Source organism: Heptranchias perlo, chromosome 9 (genome assembly GCF_035084215.1).
Source record: "Heptranchias perlo isolate sHepPer1 chromosome 9, sHepPer1.hap1, whole genome shotgun sequence".
Taxonomy (NCBI): domain Eukaryota; kingdom Metazoa; phylum Chordata; class Chondrichthyes; order Hexanchiformes; family Hexanchidae; genus Heptranchias; species Heptranchias perlo.
The window spans coordinates 30,212,463-30,235,821 of record NC_090333.1 but is presented as its reverse complement, the minus strand read 5'-3'; the positions used below and the strand labels follow the sequence as shown (position 1 = coordinate 30,235,821).

At 41.9% G+C, this 23,359-nt stretch overlaps 1 protein-coding gene across 1 annotated transcript; it reads left to right on the top strand.

Annotated features, from left to right (window-relative positions):
• The first annotated feature begins 5,971 nt into the window (after positions 1–5,971).
• On the top strand, positions 5,972–17,501 carry zgc:113531 (uncharacterized protein LOC541359 homolog). Its single transcript, XM_067990106.1, has 3 exons — positions 5,972–6,886; positions 12,782–12,911; positions 17,116–17,501. The coding sequence occupies exons 1-3, from the start codon at positions 6,566–6,568 to the stop codon at positions 17,298–17,300; spliced, it is 636 nt and encodes a 211-aa protein (XP_067846207.1). The 5' UTR covers positions 5,972–6,565; the 3' UTR covers positions 17,301–17,501.
• Positions 17,502–23,359: the final 5,858 nt, after the last annotated feature.

The following is a 23,359-nucleotide window of genomic DNA, read 5'->3' as shown; positions in this document are numbered from 1 at the left end:
CAATCCAAAAATTAATTATTTCTTGGAAGAGGCTTAGAACAGTGGGAGGGACAACGAGAACAAGGTTAGCAGTGAAGTCAGGTTTCCGCCGTTGGGACAAAGGACACAGGCGCTGCATTGCCACGACTGGTAGTAGACCTAGGCAACAGGACAGAAGATGTGTTGTGGGGATACCAGTGGTGGGAGGTTATAATTACAGTGTGACAAATTTACATAGACAAAACTCATTATAAATGTGATCATAGGAATTTATAAAGGAAAAAAGTTGACACAAAAAATGTGACAAAAATGTGATGAGAAAATCAGGTTGTGCAGATAGGAATTGTGTGCAAATGTAATATTTTTCATTAGATATATAGATAGATAGATATGATTGTAATTTAGGGTTAGGAATCTGCTGGATCTCGTAAATCGCTTAGCGTTCCATCTTTTTTTCATTCGTTCATGGGATGTGGACATCACTGGTGAAGCCAGCATTTATTGCCCATTCCTAATTGCTCTTGAGAAGGTGGTGGTGAGCCGCCTGCTTGAACTGCTTCAGTCCGTGTGGTGAAGGTTCTCCCACAGTGCTGTTAGGAAGGGAGTTCCAGGATTTTGACCCAGCGACGATGAAGGAATGGCGATATATTTCCAAGTTGGGATGGTGTGTGACTTGGAGGGGAACGTGCAGGTGGTGTTGTTCCCATGTGCCTGCTGCTTTTGTCCTTCTAGGTGGTAGAAGTCGCGGGTTTGGAAGGTGCTGTCGAAGAAGCCTTGGCGAGTTGCTGCTGTGCATCCTGTGGATGGTACATAATGCAGCCACAGTGCGCTGGTGGTGAAGGGAGTGAATGTTTAGGGTGGTGGATGGGTGCCAATCAAGGGGGCTGCTTTGTCCTGGATGGTGTTGAGCTTCCCGAGTGTTGTTGGAGATGCACTCATCCAAACAAGTGGAGAGTATTCCATCACACTCCTGACTTGTGCCTTGTAGATGGTGGAAAGGTTTTGGGGAGTCAGGAGGTGAGTCACTCGCCGCAGAATACCCAGCCTCTGATCTACTCTTGTAGCCACAGTATTTATGTGGCTGGTCCAGTTTAGTTTCTGGTCAATGGTGTCCCCCAGGATGTTGATGGTGGGGAATTCGGCAATGGGAATGCCATTGAATGTCAAGGGGGGTGGTTAGACTCTCTCTTGTTGGAGATGGTCATTGTCTGGTGCGAATGTTACTTGCCACTTATGAGTCCAAGCCTGGATGTTGTCCAGGTCTTGCTGCATGCGGGCACGGACTGCTTCATTATCTGAGGGGCTGCGAAAGGAACTGAACACTGTGCAATCATCAGCGAATATCCCCATTTCTGACCTTATGATGGAGGGAAGGTCATTGATGAAGCAGCTGAAGATGGTTGGGCCTAGGACACTGCCCTGAGGAAATCCTGCAGCAATGTCTGGAGCTGAGATGATTGGCCTCCAACAACCACTACCATCTTCCTTTGTGCTAGGTATGACTCCAGCCACCGGAGAGTTTTTCCCCTGATTCCCATTGACTTCAATTTAACTAGGGCTCCTTGGTGCCACACTTGGTCAAATGCTGCCTTGATGTCAAGGGCAGTCATTCTCACCTCTTTTGTCCATGTTTGGACCAAGGCTGTAATGAGGTCTGGAGCCGAGTGGTCCTGGCGGAACCCAAACCGAGCATCAGTGAGCAGGTTATTGGTGAGTAAGTGCCGCTTGATAGCTCTGTCGACGACACCTTCCATCACTTTGCTGATGATGGAGAGTAGACTGATGGGGCGGTAATTGGCCGGATTGGATTTGTCTTGCTTTTTGTGGACAGGACATACCTTTGCAATTTTCCACATTGTCGGGTAGATGCCAGTATTGTAGCTGTACTGGAACAGCTTGGCTAGAGGTGCAGCTAGTTCTGGAGCACAAGTCTTCAGCACTACAGCTGGGATGTTGTCAGGGCCCATAGCCTTTGCTGTATCCAGTGCACTCAGCCGTTTCTTGATATCACGTAGAGTGAATCGAATTGGCTGAAGACTGGCTTCTGTGATGGTGGGGATATGGGGAGGAGGCCGAGATGGATCATCCACTCGGCACTTCTGGCTGAAGATGGTTGCAAACGCTTCAGCCTTGTCTTTTGCACTCACATGCTGGACTCTGCCATCATTGAGCATGGGGATGTTTACAGAGCCTCCTCCTCCCGTTAGTTGTTTCATTGTCCACCACCATTCACGACTGGATGTGGCAGGACTGCAGAGCTATGACCTGATCCGTTGGTTGTGGAATCGCTTAGCTCTGTCTATAGCATGTTGCTTCCGCTGTTTAGCATGCATGTAGTCCTGAGTTGTAGCTTCACCAGGTTGGCACCTCATTTTAGGTACGCCTGGTGCTGCTCCTGGCATGCTCTTCTACACTCCTCATTGAACCGGGGTTGATCCCCTGTCTTGTTGGTAATGGTAGAGTGAGGAATATGCCAGGCCATGAGGTTACAGATTGTGCTGGAATACAATTCTGCTGCTGCTAATGGCCCACAGCGCCTCATGGATGCCCAGTTTTGAGCTGCTAGATCTGTTCTGAATCTATCCCATTTAGCACGGTGATACTGCCACACAACACATTGGATGGTGTCCTCAGTGCAACGATGGGACTTCGTCTCCACGAGGACTGTGCGGTGGTCACTCCTACCAATACTGTCATGGACAGATGTATTTGCGACAGGTAGATTGGTGAGCACGAGGTCAAGTAAGTTTTTCCCTCGTGTTGGTTCGCTCACCACCTGCTGCAGGCCCAGTCCGGCAGCTATGTCCATCAGGACTTGGCCAGCTCGGTCAGTAGTGGTGCTACCGAGCCACTCTTGGTGATGGACATTGAAGTCCTCCACCCAGAGTACATTCTGTGCCCTTGCTACCCTCAGTGCTTCCTCCAAGTGGTGTTCAACATGGTGGAGGACTGATTCATCAGCTGAGGGAGTGCGGTAGGTGATAATCAGCAGGAGGTTTCCTTGCCCATGATTGACCTGATGCCATGAGATTTCATGGGGTTCAGAGTCAATGTTGAGGACTCCCAGGGTCACTCCTTCCTGACCGTATATCACTGTACTGCCACCTCTGGTTGGTCTGGCCTGCCAGTGGGAAAGGACATAGCCAGGGATGGAGATGGAAGAGTCTGGGACGTTGGCTGAAAGGTATGATTCTGTGAGTATGGCTATGTCAGGCTGTTGCTTGACTAGTCTGTGGGACAGCTCTCCCAATTTTGGCACAAGTCCCCAAATGTTAGTGAGGAGGACTTTGCAGGGTTGACTGGGCTTGGTTTGCCTTTGTCGTGTCTGGTGCCGAGTGGTCCAATGCCAGGTGGTCCATCTGGTTTTATTCTTATTATGACTTTTTTTAGCGAGATTGTACAACTGACTGGCTTGCCACGCCATTTCAGAGGGCAATTAAGAATCAACCACATTGCTGTTGGTCTGTAGTCACATATAGGCCAGACCGGGTGAGGACAGCAGGTTTCCTTCCCTAAAGGACATTAGTGAACCAGATGGGTTTTTACAACAATACAGTAGTTTCATGGCCACCATTACTGATACTAGTATTTTAATTCCAGATTTTATTTAATTAATTGAATTTAATTAATTGAATCTTATCAGAATCTTTCATCTGAATTGCAGTATGTGGCTCATTGCTAGCTTTAATCCTATTTCTAATACATAAGGCATTCAGATGGCATCATAAAAGTTAGGAGATGGCTCTTCAATGAATTCCAGCTGCCACATGTTTTTTTTATTCTAATCTGTACAATACTTGCCACAAATTAATGAGTGGGAATTTCTCAGATATTTTTTGAAACGTTGGATCTGTCAGTTAGTGGTTGTTCCAAATCACAAAGAAATAAATGAACCTTTAAAGTGCATGATGTAATGACTGAACTGATATGATTTCACACAACTCGTACTAAAGTGTAAGAAAACTGTGTTAAGTGCTGTTATTCACTCAGTTGAAAAAATACTGACAACTGTTCAGGTAAAGACTGGTTATTTCCTTCAGTTACAGATTGCCTTGTGTTCAGATAGATAAGTAATTAAGAGCATCCTAAGTGCAACCATTTCTATCCACTGTGACACCAAACAAGGAGTTCCTGAGCATAACTGGTTCCAGTGTTTCCTATTTTTATTTCAGATTTTCAGTACTCACAATTTTCTTTGTATCTATACAATAAAATTCACTGTTTTACAAGCACTGCAGTGTACATCTGGCTACTCCTTTGCTGACCTTCTGATTAGAAGCATCGGCATTAGAATATATGAATTTTTTTTTCCATGTGACACTGAATTATTCAATGCCTTACATGCATACTATATGGAATTTGATTATATCAAAACACTCATTCTGATTGGCTATTTTCTGGCCATTCTACATCAGTTGGGAATTACATCATGGAATGAACTCCATAACACAATTAATAAATCATCACCAAATATAAACTTTCATCTGCACACATGCTTGCACATCCATTCTTTTCCACATATAAAAACTGCCAATGAATGGAATGTTTCACACTGTGTTCAGTATTTTCAAAGGAAACAATGCCACTTTTTTTAACCTTTCAAGCACTCCTCATATTAAAAAAAATAAGCCCACAGCTCAGCTCTTTGATACAAACGCAGATTAACATGAGAACACACAGGACACAGTGGGAATGGTGGTTTCACTTACCATATAACCAAGTAAAACCATGATCTATAGGAAACAATTATTTTCTAAATTCACTGCCAAACTCCACAAAGGAGCACAACACAATTTTATCACTATCCCTTCACATTAAATATTAATAATGGATGATTGATTCTGTTGATACTGTGCTTTATGGAAAAGGACTGACAAGGTTAAATATTTATGACAGAAAGATTTGTAAATCTGGTGGTACTTGGAATCATGTGGTAAGTCAGATTGTGGCTTCAGGAGTTGTTTATATAATTGTTGCCTAGTTTGGAGCATAATTAGACATTAGCTTTCTGGCTTAATGTTGTCTGGATGAGATTCCGTAATTGTGTAATGTTATGAGGCGAAGTATTATTTTGTGACCAAGTAAACAGATAAATATCGAATTGTCAGTTGTAAACGAGATAGACTATTAAATAATCCATATTAATTAACCAGTTTTACTCTAGGAAATAATTTACATTGATGCCTTCATATACATGGAACCAATGATTTAACTATAATTATCAATACCATTTCATTAACTAACGTTGTGTCCTTCATGCCCTTTTTTGTAAAGGATGGAGGGATGGAAGTATTTGAATCAACTTAGAATGAACTACAAAGAAAAACTGTGATATTGTGCAAACGTGAAAACATCAAGGAAGTTAGAATTAACACAACTACTGATTCAGCAAAGAGGGAAGAAGGATTATACGACAAATTTTCTAATTGCTTGTTAAATTCATAGTAGGTACAGCACAAGAGGAGGCCATTCAGCCCATCGTGCCTGTGCTGGCTCTTTGAAAGAGCTATCCAATTAGTCCCATTCCCCTGCTAATGCTGCTAACAAATAACTGCTGGTTCATCTTCACCAAGAAAACAAGTTGGGGAAACAATTTGGGCACAATATGATCTAGAATATCCCGGGCATAGTTTGGGCTTTTCTGTGCTGTATCTTTTCTATGGTTCTAATGTAATTTGAGACTGACAACATATGCATCCAATTCGTGTACGTATACATTATAGAGTTCTAATTAATAGGCTATTATAATGTGCTAAATAATAGGCTATTAGGCTAGCGTGTAATGTTGCCTTTGGGTGAAGTTGAGGAACAGATTAAATAGTAGTGGACGTGAGTTTTGAAAAGCTCCATAATTAGACATGTGCCCGATCTGCGATTCAATTCCAACAGTGGGATGGACTATCCTAATCTATGCTCCACCAACGCTGGCTTTTTGTTGGTCCGATCACGTGTGTCAGGGCGACTCTAAGTATTAAAGGTAGCTGCAGTCAGACAAGATCCAGTCAGAAAATCAGGAGCTCAGCAACGAGATAAATCTGGGCACAGAATCTCCCCCTTTGAAAGGAGGAATTAAATCCATCACTACAGAGGAGAGGGTCGCAGCGTTTTGCATCTTCCCTGAACAAAGAAAGGATTTGGGGGGGCCCCCGATGTTAGGACTTTTGCATTTTATTTGCAGCTGGGATCTGAAGGTTTTGCAAATCTGCTGACTTATTTCTAATGCTTCAATCGCCCTCTCCCAAAGTCCGCATAGGAGTTCGCTCAACAAAGTTTTTTAAAAAAAATTGTATGTGTGAGTATTTGACACATGCTGATAAAAAAGTTTGGAATTTTTCTTTTTTAAAAAAAGAATTTTAAAAACAGTAAAAGTTTTGGAGATTCACAAACCCCTGCATCGAACCGTCTGGAAAAGAAGACATCAACCGTGGAGCAAAAGACACGATCGACAGAGCGGCGTTTCCCCCGGGGGGGGGGGGGGATTTCGATCGAAACAGCCTTTCATCCCAGATATTTTGAAATATAAAACAATAATTAAGAATCTCAACATCCGGATCGCGCAAAAAAAAAAAAACACCCCCCAGAAAACATGTCAGTGCAGGCGGACGGGCTGCTCTTCTCGCTGCTCTCAGCGCTGCTGGTAAAAGCGAGCCTGGCGTTGTCGGTGCCCAACACTTGCCAGGCGAACGGCAGCGTGTACTATGTGGGCGAGTGGTACTTCCTCGACTCCGATCACTGCACCCAGTGCGAGTGCACCCCGGACGGTGCCGCCTGCGCCCGGACCGAGTGCGTGACGCTGCCGCCCCCCTGCATCCACGTGAGCCACTACCCGAACGACTGCTGCCCCCGCTGCGAGAGGATCGGCTGCGAGTACCGGGGCGACGTGTACGACTTGGGGCAGCAGTTTCAGGTAAAGCCGGCAACCGGGGGCGGGGGGGGGGGGGGGCAAAAAAAAAAACCCCCAAGAAATTATTAAAAGTGGATTGGCGTCTGCTGGTGAGGTGGGGGGGGGGGGGGGGGAGCGGGGAGAGACACCCCCACAATTAGATGATCAGCCGAGAGCTGGTTTAATGTTCACAGAAAGATGGTTTGCATCTGTCTCTCTCTCGTTTTCTCACTGTTTCTATTTCTTTCTCTTGTGTCCGCCTCCTCTTTCTGATTTCTTTTTCTTTTATTGCCCTCCTTTCTCTGCCTTTCCACTTTTCTCTCACGCTCATTCCCTTATCTCCCATCCTTCTCTTTTCCCTTCTTTCCTGGTCACACATTCTTAGTCTCATTCTATTTTCGTCCTACCTTCTCCAATCGATTTTTATATTTATTTTCTGTCTTTCTCTAATTTCTAGGCTCACACAGCCTTTTGCTTTCGTCTCCGTCTCACTTTCTTGCTCTCACCCTACTTTTCTGTCTTGGTCCATAGCCTTTTCCTGCCATCCTGTGTTCTTTCTCATTTTTTTGTCCCCGTTTTCGTTTCTTTCTGTCATTCATTCTGTTGGACTGGCCAGTAAAGGATGTGCATTGGTAAGCAATCAGTTTAATCCTTTGAATGCAGAAAATCCTTTTCAAGATTTATCCATATTCTATTCTAATAACACGCCACAAAAATAAAACACTTCTCTAATGTCTACCACAGAAGATTTATGAATCAGCGATGTATAAGTAACAGTACATCATTATTGAATTTAATGCATTCTCTGAAAGAATAGTGACATTTATTGTTTTGTATCCAAACTTAAAGGGCTACCTGAAACACAGATGCACTTGCAACATTGGGGCAGGCTTGATGGACCAGCTGGTCTTTTCCTGTCCATCCATGTGCTCAATCTCCCATTCCTCAGTAAATTCCTTAAACATGTTGTCACCTCCCAGATCTGTGCCCATTTCTCCCATATCTCTCTGTTTGAAAGTGCAAGATGTCTGGCCCAAGAAAGGGAGGCAAAATGGCCCAAAGTTAAGCAGCTATCTTAACAATTGGTAGAACTCAACTTCTCTGTCGCAATTCACTCTCAGTGAGACTCAACCTCAGACCAAGGTTGTGGGGGTAGATGTGAATGAAAGCAAATGACTTGCATGGAGTGAAGGGAATGTGTTACTCATGCCCACCCCTTAGAGGCTAGTTTAGAGCAGGAGCAATAGTACATAACATGTAGGGGAGAACTTACAATGCATAGGTTTTAAGCATGGAACAATAAAAAGATCATTAGACTAATCAAGCTCACCTCTTCCTAAAGTATAAAATGTAATCGACCAAGGACTCTAACCCACCTGCAAAAACTTAAGAGATAAAGTGAGAAAGGAAATTTAAATAAAGTGCTAGAATTTCATTATTCAGTGATACCAAAAAAGTTTTACTATTTTTCAAAATATTTTCATTAACTGTACATCCAACCAGTGAAGTGATTCGCTTTGAAAAGGCATTTTTACCTCGACACCCCAGAAGTAAAATTGATAGAATGGTGCAGTAAGATGGTACAATAATCCACCTATGGGGAGCTTTCAAACTTACTTATGCTGTCAGAATAAAAAGGTGCAAAGGTTACTCCTGACAAGAAGGAATAGGAAAAGAAAATCATCAGGTGACTAATAGCATGCACTTCCTGACAACCAACTAAAGAGGAAAACTTGGAGACCTGAAAGCAGGTCACCTGCTTGCCTGCTAATAAATTAATGGTGGTTGGGATGGATGGGGATCTAAAAAGGATGATAGAAAGATGGGAAACAGATAAGAAGGGTTTGTAATAGAAGTCACAGGATATTGCTTTAAGCAGTAAATACATGGGATATTTTATTCAGGATAATTCTTTCAAAGCTCTGAGTCTGAGAACATCAAATACTCCAGGGGACATGTTTCCTGTGTTGCTGGGGACTAGGGGCATTGTCTAAAATGGGCAGTTAAGACCAGCATTGAAGAGTGGAAACATTAATGACAGGATAATTTATGTATGTTCTGTGATAGAAGCAGATTTGATGGCTAAATTAAGGTTTGCCAACATTGGGCAAATTTGAGATGTGAAATTTTCAATCAGGAATCAGCCCTATACTCAAGACCTTGTCAGAAACATAAAAGTAGTTACCAGTAGCAAGATGTATCTTTCATATGGGTCGCAGGGACCTGTCTGTGCTGTAAAATGAGATTACTGTTCTATTGGCACTATTGCAGCCACTCCAAGCCACTGATTTTCTTTAGTTGTCATTAAAACGACTGGGTCACATTCTTGGAAAATATTATAGACTCCCACTCATAGTATTTTGTATGGTTTCCAAAACAGTATTATGAAAGGGTTCTATTGTTTTCCATATCTATAAATCAAAGGGCATTAATTCCAGGAATTTTCTACTGAACTACCAAAAGACAATTGCATTCATCTGGCATATAATTCAAAGGAAGACGTATAAATTTACTTAGGTGCCTCAGTCCATTCTGCGTTTTCTGTTTTTCAAAGATTGGTCAGAGGTTGGCTGAGAGCAGATAGTTTGCATAGAATTTCCCATCTGATGACATGAAGTTTTGCTCTGGTAACATGAATAAGGAATGGCGTTCACTCTGGATCCAATGGACCATTGAGGCTCTCCTCTTGATGTCACAGTGGAGGGAAATCTACACAAAATATATTTTCCTAGATTAACCCAGATTAATAGTGTTGAAGCATAATTCAAGGGAAGAGCGAGAGGCAGCAAAAAGAAGAAAAAGAAATAACTCAAATTTGTATAGCGCCTTTCATTCGGATGTCCCAAACTGTTTCACAGCCAATGCATTACTTTTGAAGTGAAATCAAACATGGTCGCAAATTATGTACAGCAAGGATGAGGTGGCAGCACTGAACTGGGAATCGGCTATTAATTGGTTAAAGTGTTGACGCAGTTCTACTGTATTTGCCAACTATATAACTAAAAGATGGTTCCCTGCTCAGTGCTGGGAAAATCGTTGCAGGCTGGGATTGGTCAATGGCTGGAGTGGGTGGGTGAAGATTGTGTTGAGTGAGATGCCTAACTTTCACAGACACCAGGCAACAATATTGCACCTGAAGCTGGGAGATGCAACTTGCGAGTTGGAAGTACCAGAGACAGGAGTGAGTCATCTGGGAAGAATGAGGCAATCAGGGGTAAGTGCTAGAAATTGCACGAAAAATAGTGGCTCTGAAATTCCCAGTTACGCTGCGATTGTGTTTAACGGTTCCCTCGAGCGCTGACTCCCCTGGACTTTGTGGAGTCAGTGGGATGTCATCTCATTTGCATGTGGCACATCTTTGGCACCCACCTGGCCTTGCCTGCAGGAAACTGGCAGCTGCATGTCACCCCCCCGTTCATTATATCTTTGGTCGCCTGAGCAAGAGAGCCATACTCCCAATATTTAAAAAGCATAGTTGAGCAATCTTCTGAGGGTCCAGACTGCTTGTATGGCCTGGACCCCACCGTGGGCCCACATTCACCCTTGTGAGGCCGGTATTGCTCGATTCACATGGTGTACTGGCTGCCATACAAAAGCTGGGTCTCAACTCTGGAACTGGAGCAGGAACTCCTGGCTTATGGAGTTCTTGCTCCTCATTATCATTTGCCTTGTAAAGGGTGGGCTGAAGTTCTGCCTCTTACAAATCAATGAGGAAATTCCTGGAACTGGCAGAGACCTGTTTCCATGGGGGTTCTGCCAGTCTCCTGCTGGAGTTAAGATGCAAGACCGACAAAATCCCTGTGGATTTGCAGCCCTACTAATAGCTTTAAACATAACTGTTGTCCATGGTGGTATGCAGAATGGTGTACAAAAATGCAAAGAACAATCAGATGAATTCATCATATCACCAACTGTGTCTGCTGTTACAGATACACCATATACATCTCATGCTGTTACTCTAATATTTAAGAACTAAGTTAAAATCCACATTGAAAAAGTTTGACCTTCAATATCATAGTGTCTGCTGCTGTGAACTTTCCCAGGGCCAGCATAATGCCATTTCAGTGGAGTTTTACAAGCAGGCTACTTGTGATCAGTGAGTTTACAGAATGCTCCACTTGCTTTTATTTTCCTTTGGTCTTAAGTTAGAACATGGCAAATCGTAGAATTTTTCAGCACAGAAGGATGCCACTCGGCCCATCGTGCCTGTGCTAGTTCTTTGAAAGAGCTATCCGATTAGTCCCAATCGCCGGCTTTTTCCCACAAATATTCCCTTTCCAAATATATATCCAATTCCCTTTTGAAAATGACTGTTGAATCTGCTTCTGCCGCCTTTTCAGCTAGTGCTTTCCAGATGATAACAACGCGCCGCATAAAAAAAATTCTCCTCATCTCCCCCCGGTTCTTTTGTCAATTATCTTGAATCTGTGCCCTCTGGTTATCAACCCAACTGCCAGTGGAATCAGTTTCTCCCTACCTATCAAAACCCTTTGTAATTTTGAACACCTCTATTAATTCTCCTCCTAACCTTCTCTGCTCTAAGAACAATCCCAGCTTCTCTAGTCTCTTCACATAATTGAAGTTCCTAATAGTCAACAAAGATGGAAAACAAAAAGAACTAATACGCTGCAGCAACGTTAAGAACTAGACATGCTCTGAAGGGATGCCATTGGTTCATGGGTTATGTAGCCCAGTGTTACGCTTCCCAGTTTATCAGCTGAAGTTTGCATGGGATCTCATGCAAATGGGACTCATTTGTTAATATTCATACTATTCATGCTGGCACTAACACCATGTTTACTGTGAAAACACACCATTCATCAGAATTCACACATGAACCCAATATCCGATTTTCTGCTGACTTATGAAATCACCTCATTAACTAATGGAGGAGTTTCACAAGTGATTGGGCAAAACTATGGCAGATGGAGTTCTATATGGGGAAGTGTGAGGTCATCCACTTTGGATCCTAGAAAGACAAATTGGAATATTTTCTTAATGGTGAGACACCAGGAGCTGTGGAGGAGCAAAGGGATTTAGGTGTCCATGTACACACATCACTAAAATGTAGCGCACAGGTAAAAAAGTAATCAAAAAGGCTAATGGAATGTTGGCCTTTATCTCAAGAGGGTTGGAATTCAAAAGTGAGGAGTTGATGCTTCAGTTGTGATAGGTCAGACCCCATCTGGAGTGCTGCGTCCACTTTTGGGCATCTTTCAGGAAAGATATATCCTTGGAGTGGGTACAGTGCAGATTTACCAGAATACTAGGTCTTAAACGGGTTAAATTATGAGGACAGGTTGCATAAACTTGGTTTGTATTCCTTTGATTTTAGAAGGTTGAGTGGTGACCTAATCGAGATCTGTAAATGATAAAGGGATTCGATCAGGTAAATACAGAGAAACTGATTTCCTCTGGTGAGGGAATCCAGAACATGGGGGAATAATTTTAAAAGGAGTGCTGGGCCATTTAGGAGTGAAATGAGGAGGCATTTTTTCATACAAAGGGTAATGGAAGTCTGGAACTCTAGGCTGGAAATTCTGGGTCAATTGAAACTTTCAAGACTGAGATCGATAGATTTTTGTCAGGTGAGGGTATCACGGCATAGGGAGCACAGGTGAGGTACAGATCTGCCATGATTTAATTGAATGGTAGAACAGGCTGAAGGGGCTGAAATTAGGCTAACCGGTCAGTAGTTCCCTGTTTTCTCTCCCTCCTTTTTTAAATAGTGGGGTTACAATTGCCACCCTCCAATCTGCAGGAACTGTTCTATAATCTATAGAATTTTAGAAGATGACAACCAATGCATCCACTATTTCCACGGCTACCTCTTATGTTCCTATCAGGCATATAATTGCTTTTATGACATTACTTGCACAGCCTTCATGCCAGTAAATCATTTTTCTCATTGTATTTCAGCCATCAGAGTGTGAACAGTGCACCTGTGACATGGATGGGATTGCACGTTGTCTCGTCGCTGACTGTGCTCCACCCCCATGTGTTAATCCAGTGTACGAGAAAGGGAAGTGTTGCCCAGAGTGCAAGGATGGTAAGAATTTAAAATAATACAGATCACAGAATGGGCAGACATTGAAAATTATTATATTTGTCTAACAATAATCACGTGGGAATATGATTTTCCCTAATTCATGTGCCAATTATCTTGTGACTCATTTCAAACTCTTCACAATACTGAAGAGATTTCTTCAGATGAGAGACGGGCCCTTCCAATCCTAGATTAGACCATTTTAGGAGGAACCATGCCCTCCATTGTTCACTTTTCCACCACCACAATGTCCAGCTGTCCTTATAGAATCATAGAAATTTACAGCACAGAAGGAGCCATTCGGCCCATCGTGTCTGTGCCGGCCGAAAAAGAGCTATCCAGCCTAATCCCACTTTCCAGCTCTTAGTCCGTAGGCTTGTAGCTTATGGCACTTAAAGTGCATATCCAAGTACTTTTTTAATGCGATGAGGGTTTCTGCCTCTACCACCCTTTCAGGCAGTGAGTTCTAGACCCCCACCACCCTCTGGGTGAAAAAATTTCTCCTCAACTCCCCTCTAATCCTTCTACCAATTACTTTAAATCTATGCCCACTGGTTATTGACCTCTCTGCTAAGGGATATAGGTCCTTCCTATCCACTCTATCTAGGCCCCTCATAATTTTATACACCTCAATTAAATCTCCCATCAGCCTCAAAAGCAAAATACTGCGGATGCTGGAAATCTGAAATAAAAACAGAAAATGCTGGAAAAGCTCAGCAAGTCAGACAGCATCTGTGGAGAAAGAAACAGAGTTAACGTTTCAGATCGAAGACCTTTCATCAGAACTCCTCAGCCTCCTCTGTTCCAAAGAAAACAACCTCAGCCTATCCAATCTTTCGTCATAGCTAAAATTCTCCAGTCCTGGCAACATCCTCGTAAATCTCCTCTGTACCATCTCTAGTGCAATCACATCTTTCCTGTAATGTGGTGACCAGAACTGTACGCAGTACTCTAGCTGTGGCCTAACTAGTGTTTCATACAGTTCTAGCATAACCTCGCTGCTATTATTCTATATTCTATGTCTAGGCTAATAAAGAAAAATATCCCATATGCCTTCTTAACCACCTTATCTACCTGTCCTGCTACCTTCAGGGATCTATGGCCATGCACTCCAAGGTCCCTCTGCTCTTTTACACTTCTCAGTATCCTATCATTGACTGAAAGCCGATAAATCCCCAGGGCCTGATAATCTGCATTCCAGAGTACTAAAAGAGGTAGCCGTGGAAATAGTGGATGCATTGGTTGTCATCTTCTAAAATTCTATAGATTATAGAACAGTTCCTGCAGATTGGAGGGTGGCAATTGTAACCCCACTATTTAAAAAAGGAGGGAGAGAAAACAGGGAACTACTGACCGGTTAGCCTAATTTCAGTAGTAGGGAAAATGCTAGAGTCTATTATAAAGGATGTGATAACAGGACACTTAGAAAATATCAACGGGATTAGACAAAGTCAACATGGATTTATGAAAGGGAAATAGTGTTTGACAGACCTACTGGAGTTTTTTGAGGATGTAACTGGTAGAATAGATAAGGGAGAACCAGTGGATGTGGTGTATTTGGATTTTCAGAAGGCCTTTGATAAAGCCCCACATCAGAGGTAAGTGTGCAAAATTAAAGCACATGGGATTGGGGGTAATATACTGGCATGGATTGAAAATTGGTTAACAGATAGGAAACAGAGAGTAGGAATAAACAGGTCTTTTTCGGGGTGGCAGGCAGTGACTAGTGGGGTACCACAGGGATCAGTGCTTGGGCCCCAGCTATTCACAATATATATCAATGATTTGGATGAGGGAACCAAATGTAATATTTCCAAGTTTGCTGATGACACAAAACTAGGTGGGATTGTGAGTTGTGAGGAGGATGCAAAGAGGCTTCAAGGCGATTTAGACAAGTTGAGTGGGTGGGCAAATACATGGCAGATGCAGTATAACATGGATAAATGTGAAGTTATCCACTTTGGAAGGAAAAACAGAAAGGCAGAATATTATTTAAATTGTGATAGATTGGGAAATGTTGATGTACAAAGGGACCTGGGTGTCCTTGTACATCAGTCACTGAAAGCAAACATGCAGGTGCAGCAAGCAGTTAGGAAGGCAAATGGTATGTTGGCCTTCATTGCAAGGGGATTTGAGTACAGGAGCAGTTATACAGTGCCTTGGTGAAACCACACCTGGAGTATTGTGTGCAGTTTTGGTCTCCTTACCTAAGAAAGGATATACTTGCCATAGAGGGAGTGCAGTGAAGGTTCACCAGACTGATTCCTGGACTATCGTATGAGGAGAGATTGGGTCAACTATTCACTCAAGTATTCACTAGAGTTTAGAAGAATGAGAGGGGATCTCATTGAAACATATAAAATTCTGACAGGGCTATACAGACTGGATGCAGGGAGGATGCTTCCCCTGGCTGGGGGGTCCAGAACGAGGGGTCACAGTCTCAGGATACGGGGTAGGACATTTAGGACTGAGATGAGGAGAAATTTCTTCACTCAGAGGGTAGTGAACCTGTGGAATTTTCTACCACAGAAGGCTGTGGAGGCCAAGTCACTGAATATATTTAAGAAGGACATACATAGATTTCTAGACACAGAAGGCATCAAGGGGTTTGGGGAGAGAGCGGGAATACGGTATGTAGAGGATCAGCCATGATCATATTGAATGGCGGAGCAGGCTCGAAGGGCCGAATGGCCTACTCTTGCTCCTATTTTCTATGTTTCTATTTATTTGTACTCCCTTGCCTTGTTTGCTTTCCCCAAATGCACTTCTCCGGATTGAATTCCATTTGCCACTTTTCTACTCACCTGACCAGTCCATTGATATCTTCCTGCAGTTGCAGCTTTCTTCCTCACTATCAACCACGTGGCCAATTTTTGTATCATCTGCAAATTTCTTAATCATGCCCCCTACATTTACGTCTTAATCATTGATATATACCACAAAAAGCAAGGGACCTAGTACTGAGCCCTGCGGAACCCACTGGAAACAGCCTTCCAGTCACAAAAACATCCGTCGACCATTACCCTTTGTTTCCTGCCACTGAGACAATTTTGGATCCAACTCGCCACTCTCCCTTGGATCCCATGGGCTTTTACTTTTCTGACCCATCTGCCATGTGGGACCTTGTCAAAAGCCTTGCTAAAATCCTTAACTGGCACCTTCCCGTGCAACTGCAGGCGATGTAATACCTGACCATTGTCCAGGATACAAAACAGAAATTTATGTGCACTGCCTAAAATATAGTATTCTGTACTTGTTGCTCATGGTGCGGTCTCCTTTTGTGTGGAGAGACCAAACGCGGATTAGGGGACTGCTTTGCTGAACACCTCCATTTTGTCCATGAGTGTGATCCTGAGCTGACTTTGACTTGGCACTTTCACTCCTCTTTCCCTCCCTGACCTCTTTGTCTTTGGCTTCCTAGACTGTTTCAACCAAGCTCAACACAAACTTCAGGAACACCATCTTATCTTTCTTTCTTACAGTCTGCAGTCCTCTGGCCTGAACATGGAATTTAATGACATCAAACCTTATCCTTTATTTTCTCTATAGGACACTAGTAATGTGGAGTGGTCAGGGGGACAGGTGGGGGGGATGGTTTGGTTGACACTAGGGATGGAGACCGTTTGTCAGAACACAGTGCCTGGTGAGGGATGTCGGTGGGGGGCGCGGGGGTGGGTGTCTGTCACCTTGGTATTGGCCTGTTTTTTCTCTTTGCCAGCATTTTCTGCATTAATTACAGACCTGATTTGCTGGCTACGTTTCCAATTTCTCCCTTTTTCTCTTGTTTGGGCCTCTTACTGCCTCAGCTATTTGCACATAATTTTGTTTCTTTGATGCCTTTAATTTCTTTAATGCTTCTATATGTTGCCTGACTGAAGTAATCTTTTACATTGTTTAACAATCTCCTGCTTTATAGGTATTTCACCAACTAACTTCCTTTTTTTCCCCTCACCCTCCTATTTTTCTGATTTTATGAAAATGCTTGCTTATCTTTCATTTTTCAGTGTTGAAGACCCTGCCCAAAACATTAACTTGTCTTATCTTTCCACTGACTGATCCTTCTGTTTGTTTCCAGCATTTTCTATTTTTATAGCTTTAATATAACTCCTCAATAGTGTAATCTGATAACTTTGTTCTATCATCTCCAATTAATAAACCAAAACAGAATAACTTGAACTTTTTTTTTTGCACTGTTGTCATTTTTAAGGTCCAAATTGTTACAGCGACTCCACTCAAACTCGTGTGATCCCAGGAGGGACCACTGTGTGGGTTGACAAGTGCACCTACTGCCACTGCCATGATGGTCAGGACGTTGGATACTGGGAAGGCAATCGTGTAGCCAAGTGCGTGATGGTTCATCATTGCACTCTAAATGATGATCACAATCAGTAACTACGAGACTGTGGACAGTGTTGATATTTTCACATCTCCTCAATTCTCTGATGCATACTGCTGGGCAGGATATTTGGTCATTGATATTAAAAATACAATGCATCTATTATTGTAAACTGAAGCCTAATGAAATAGACAGCTGTGTACAGTGATAGCCTGTCTCCATTATGACATTTCTACATATTAAACCTTGTTTCCTCAGATTTAATGGTTTTCAAATAAAGTTCCATTTCTCACCATGGCACACTTACATACAGTAGGAACTGTATATAAATGAACTCTGCTCGGTGCATCACATGATCACATTGGAGGGAGGGAGGACGAGAAATTCCCACTGAATTGAAAGTTGATAACTTCTTTGTCTGAATGGAATGTTCCCTGTAAGAAGTCTGTTGCTTGGAAAAGATGAGTAGTAAACACTGTTGTTATGTTTGTGACTATTCATAACTTATTCTGCATAAGTATTGCAATGGGAGATCCGCTAGTATCTTAAATGCCAACAAGAATTCTGTGGGAATTTTCCTCTCCCCACAAATGACAATGTGATGCTTCCAGCAGGAAGGTCCTTACCAATAATTCTGCCATGGTGAGAAAATGGGACCATAGCTGGAACCAAGAAGGCACCAAGCTCTGCATCCACTGTTAATTATGCTGCCACTTTGAAGCCAAAATAATTCATTCTTTAGCTCCAAAACATTTTTCCTACAGGTGGCCAACCATTTCTCTTTAGTGTTTGGAGCTAAGAATTTATCAACTTATGAACAATGACGGATGGGTAAAGACCCTCTGGTCCATCCAGCCTGCCCCACACAACTGCGATGCCCTGTGCATCACGATATATACACTCCCCACCCACTGAAAGCCATATAATCTCCTGGGAGAGGTGAAAAAAGATAATAACCCAGGCCAATTAGGGAAAAAAATCTGAAAAATTCCTTTCTGACCCCCTTAGGTGATCAAAACTAGTCCAGGAGACCACTGTGGCCCTGATTAATGTTATACAGAATGTACCTTTTGTACAAGGTCCTCTCCGCCCCAGCCAGAAACCACACCAGCTCTTGCTTGAAGGAATTCAGCAAATCAGCATTCATCGCATGAGTTCCACAGGTCCACTATACTCTGGGAAAAGAACCACCTCCTAACATCTAACCTAGTTCTGTCCTTACATAACTTGAGATTGCGACTCCTGGTGTTCGCAAACCCATTTAGTTGAAACAAAATGACCAGACAATCAAATTTGATTGGACTTTCTTCCAGATATGATTAATTACAGTATCAATTAATGTTCTAATTGATCACTTTTTGTTTCACTCAAGAAGGGGAAAGGTGTGCTAGAATAATCCGTACAGCAACTGGCTTTCATTCCAAGCTGAAAAGAAGCTTAGCTCCAGCAAATATAATAATTACTGACTTGGGACCAATTCAGGGTTCCTCCTGTTTACCGGCATTTCAATTGAAGTCAAAGTTGGTGCTAATTCAGGTCTGTGCACCTTGTTAATTAACAATTGGCATACAGTTTGGCGCAGCATTGATTAATATAGTGGATCTCCCATGGCAATGCTCTTGGTGTTAGATGATATGGTAACAGTTTATGAAAAATATGATGATAGACAGCAAAGTACATGCGTAGAGGTAAGTTTATTAATTGTTCCCTGGGAAATTTGAGCTAATAGAAAAATGCAACAAATTAGTGCAATCGACACATTTAGTAGGTGATGCATGCTATATGCCAGACTTTTGATATATTATTTAGATCTCCTGTGGTGTTGCTCAGAGGTAGTCCAGGGTCAGAGAGCCTGGTAGGGAATAGTGCACGGATGCGAAGCAGAGCAGTTGGATGGGAAATGGAACAGGAGCCAGGGAGAAGGGCGATGTGGGAGTTGGAGCAGAGAAGGAGTTGGGCATGGCATGAGTTGAAGAAGGGATGAAGAGGAATCAGATTCCTATTATCTAGAAACAGGGAGCAACAAAGTCTAAGGTCTGAAGTGGACAGAAGCATTTTTGGGACTGAGGCTGGGAAAGACAAGTAAGAAACAAGAAAGAATTTGTGTTTATATAGCACCTGTCACATCTTTAGGACATCCAAAGCATTTCCTAACCAATGAATTATTTTGAAGTGTAATCACTGTTGCTATGCAGGGAAATGGAGCAGGCAATTTGCACACAGCAATTTCGCACAAACAGCAATGACATAACCAGTTAATATGTTTTTGGTGCTACTGGTTGAGGGATAAATGTTGGGCAGGGCATTGGGAGATGTCCCCTACTTTTCTTTGAATAGTGCCGGGATCTTTTACATCCACATTTATAGGTGGATGGTGCCTTTATTTAATGTCTAATCTGAAAGACAGCACCTCCTCTGTGCTACCCTAAAGTGTCAGTCTAGATTCCCTACTCAAGTACATGGAGTGGAGCATGAACTCATAACCTTCTGAGACAAGAGTACCAATACTGAGCCCCAGCTGAGTCTAGTGGAGGTGTTCCTGGGCTGAGGCAGTCATTGGGTTTAATCTGGGATGGAGGCTGGTGAGAGCAGCAGGGTTGGTTCCATGTAACAAATAGCATGTTTGCACTATTGCTTATTCTATATTACGAGCACTTATACATAGTTAGTTACGTTGTTTTTCCTGTAAAACTTCTCCAAATAGTTGTTTAAAAGTAAACACTTTACTCTGTTTTTATACAAAGAAAAATCACAGCAACCATCAGAGGTAATTCATCTTCTGGTTGAATGTCTTCATGCAGGATTGCTGATAGCTGATGCAGTCACAACTGTGGGAAGTCCATGGGGGAAAAAAAATCACAACTACCATTAGATGGGATTCACTGGTTCTAATAATGGTCATCAACTCTTTTCCATTGCTGGATAGCAAGGGAACAGGGTTTACAAACAGCACATTCCAGGATGCCTTGTGAATGGCCAGTCTTTCTGGCAATTATACATTTAAAAATCCTGGTGTGTTATGTACCTGCACAAATCTACACTCCACTCCACTCCAAAATGTGGAATGTTCATTAGACTCAGAAGGGAGACCGCCTTCCATTGCATTCTGGGTGTTGTAGTCCATAGTTTGCTTACAGATAATGACACTGGCGCATTCTGTAAGTTATAGTCTACTTCCTGGTATAGCGCCTTCATTCAGGGTAACTTATAGCTGAGAGTCATTGCTGCAGAAAGCCCCATGAATCTAAGTCCCATACATCTTGAAGAGGTGTAGGCTGCTGGAGAGAAACTTAATTGGAGAGATTTCAGAAACAGAAAAGGCAACTGAAAAGGTTAGTTTAATAATTTGGTAGTTAATTGTTATTTTTTTGTGTCTCTTATGTTACAAACCTTATTTTTAGCACTAGATCCTCAGGATACTGACTAAACAAGATGGTGGCTGAAAGGATTTTCAAAAAAGTTGTGTTTTCATTGGCTTCATTTGTCCTCCTTGCTAGTTGTTTTATTGGTGGTTGTTTGCTGATTCCTGATTGGTAGTTTTCCTCCCTAATTGCTATTTGTTCATTGGTAGGTTCCCTGTTCAGTTGTGTATTTGTGTAGTTTTGCTTTTCTTTTATAAATATATTTGAGATAACTATGATTTTTCTACCTAAAGTGTGACACTCTGTGAATGCCCACTGTATTCAAGATTATATCATGTCATATTCACAAATCAAGTTACAGACCTCTAAGGAAAACTAACATTACTGCACCAACTTTTTCCCATTTGACTACTTGCTGGAATTCAATCCAATATTGGTCTCCTGAAAAGTGGAATTGGAAATTTGACTGGGCTCCTAATTTCAGCAATTTTGGAGCTAACAACAAGCAAAGTTAAAATTTGTGTTGTACCAAATCCTGGTACTTAGGAAAGAGAGAAAAAAAAAACATGGTTTTCATTTCCCATGTAAACCCATTTTTGTGAAAGCATTTCTGTTTCACATCTGATCTTTTACAGGTTCACATGATAGCTAAGCTAGTATTGTTAAAAAAAAAGAAAAATAATGGTACTTGTTGTTTGCTGTAGTGTACCATAAAATATCGATTATACCCTCCATCTGTGTGTAAAACATTTGTCCTTACCATTTTGGTTAAAAACTATAAAGAAGACATACCTTGAGTTTAATGATAAGCAATTGCAAAAGTTGAAAAAAAACAAGCTGGTCTTGTGTTCGTTTACATGGAAACTACAGATTCACTGAGCCACTGATGATATCACTTTATTTTCAAGTATTCAATCTCGGTTTGCTCTGCCTTGCATGCTCACCTGTTATGCTTTCCTAGATGGAGAGCAGAAAAGTAACTACAGACCTTTCCACTGGTCTTCATTCTAATCAGCCAATAGGGATGCTAACGTGTAACCAGGGATGGCCTCCTTTGATGATTTTCACTTGCTTTCTTCCATTGGCTAGGGACTTGCTTTTGCTCGACTGTTGTACCTGTACGATCAAGCTGAAATCACAGAGTTTGTTCTGTTACATTGAAACTACACTACAGAAACAGGCCAGTTGGCCCAACTGGTCAATGCCAGCGTTTATGCTGCACACGAGCCTCCTCTCTCCCTTCTTCATCTAACCCGATCAGCATACCCTTCTATTCCTTTTTCCCCTCATGTACTTATCTAGTTTCCCCTTCAATGCATCTTTGCTATTTGCCTCAACCACTCCTTGTGGTGGCGCGTTCCACATTCTTACCACTCTTTTGGTAAAGAAGGTTCTCCTGAATTCCCGATTGGATTTCTTAGTGACTATTTTATATTTATGACCTCTAGTTTTGGTCTCCCCTACAAGTGGAAACATTTTCTCTACGTCTGCCCTATCTGTTATAAGGCCAAATGTAAAAGAACATACTGAAATTTTAAAAAGTAAATAACAGAATGTATACATATTAATAATGATGGAAGGCTAGAAATTAATACTGGTCTGGTGAACAGAGACTAGCACACTTAGCAATAGGAGAGCCACTGTGGGAATGTGACTGATCTAATAGAGCTGTGAGTTTCAACCATGTGTGTTCACTGTAGCATAGTACGTGTATGGGAAACTTTTAATGCAGACCTTTTACAATACACTTCTAGTCAACATCTGTATGTGTATACAGAGTAAGTTTGTTCTTTTAATTTCTAATAAGTTGGTGACCAGTGGTTTTCACTGCAAAATTGATTTTTGTCAGCTACTGGTTCAGCTACATATAGTTCTGCTGTCTCCACCTCAGCCTACACAACTGTGAACTCCAAAGAAAAGTCTATACTTGATCCCATTCTTTAAACAGAGTAGCCATATTGCTCAACCTCAAGCAGCAGTTCCACCTTAAAATGGGTGCACACATTTATCACCTTTTGTTTTAAAATGTCACCACTTCCCAAAAACTATCAAAAGAATGTACAGTACAAAAATAATAGATTGCTATCTAACCAGAAATTGCAATCAGACTCAACTGCTTGATTAGTTTTAAAAAGTACATGTCACAGCTGACCCAACATACTCCTGGCACTACCTATGCACGAACCTCACTCAAAGCTTAATTTTCTATTTGTAGTCTATTATTAGAATGACCTCACAGAATGAATAAACAATTACTTCATCCTGTATCCTTATAAGAAACAAAGACTATTATCTCTTTTGGAAAAGCATTCATTTTTAATCTAAATTCTGCAAGGAAGTTTTTTCAAGTGACTTCACCTGTATGTTCTACAATAAGACTATTGTTTGTTTCTGCACTGATTTCAGAACCTTGCTTTTACTGTAAATAAGTCTACCCATGAAAATACCTGTTTAATTGCTAAGCTTGGAAGAAACAAGTGTGATGTGGCTATTAATCTTTCCTTTTCCGAAGTGATATGGGATGTAATGAATTCCTGTATAATATCTGATGACAATAAAAGGAATCCTTGTTCACCCAGGGCATGCTATCCCAGATTACTTTATGCTTCAGTTCAAAGGGAGTGAAGGCTCACTCATGGGTTCAAACCTTTGCATGGGGAAAAGTATCTGAATTGAACTCAAATCATAAAAATTGGCAACATGTACTTACATTTCTGTATCAGTCTTCAAGTACAGAGGGATGTTGAAGTGTT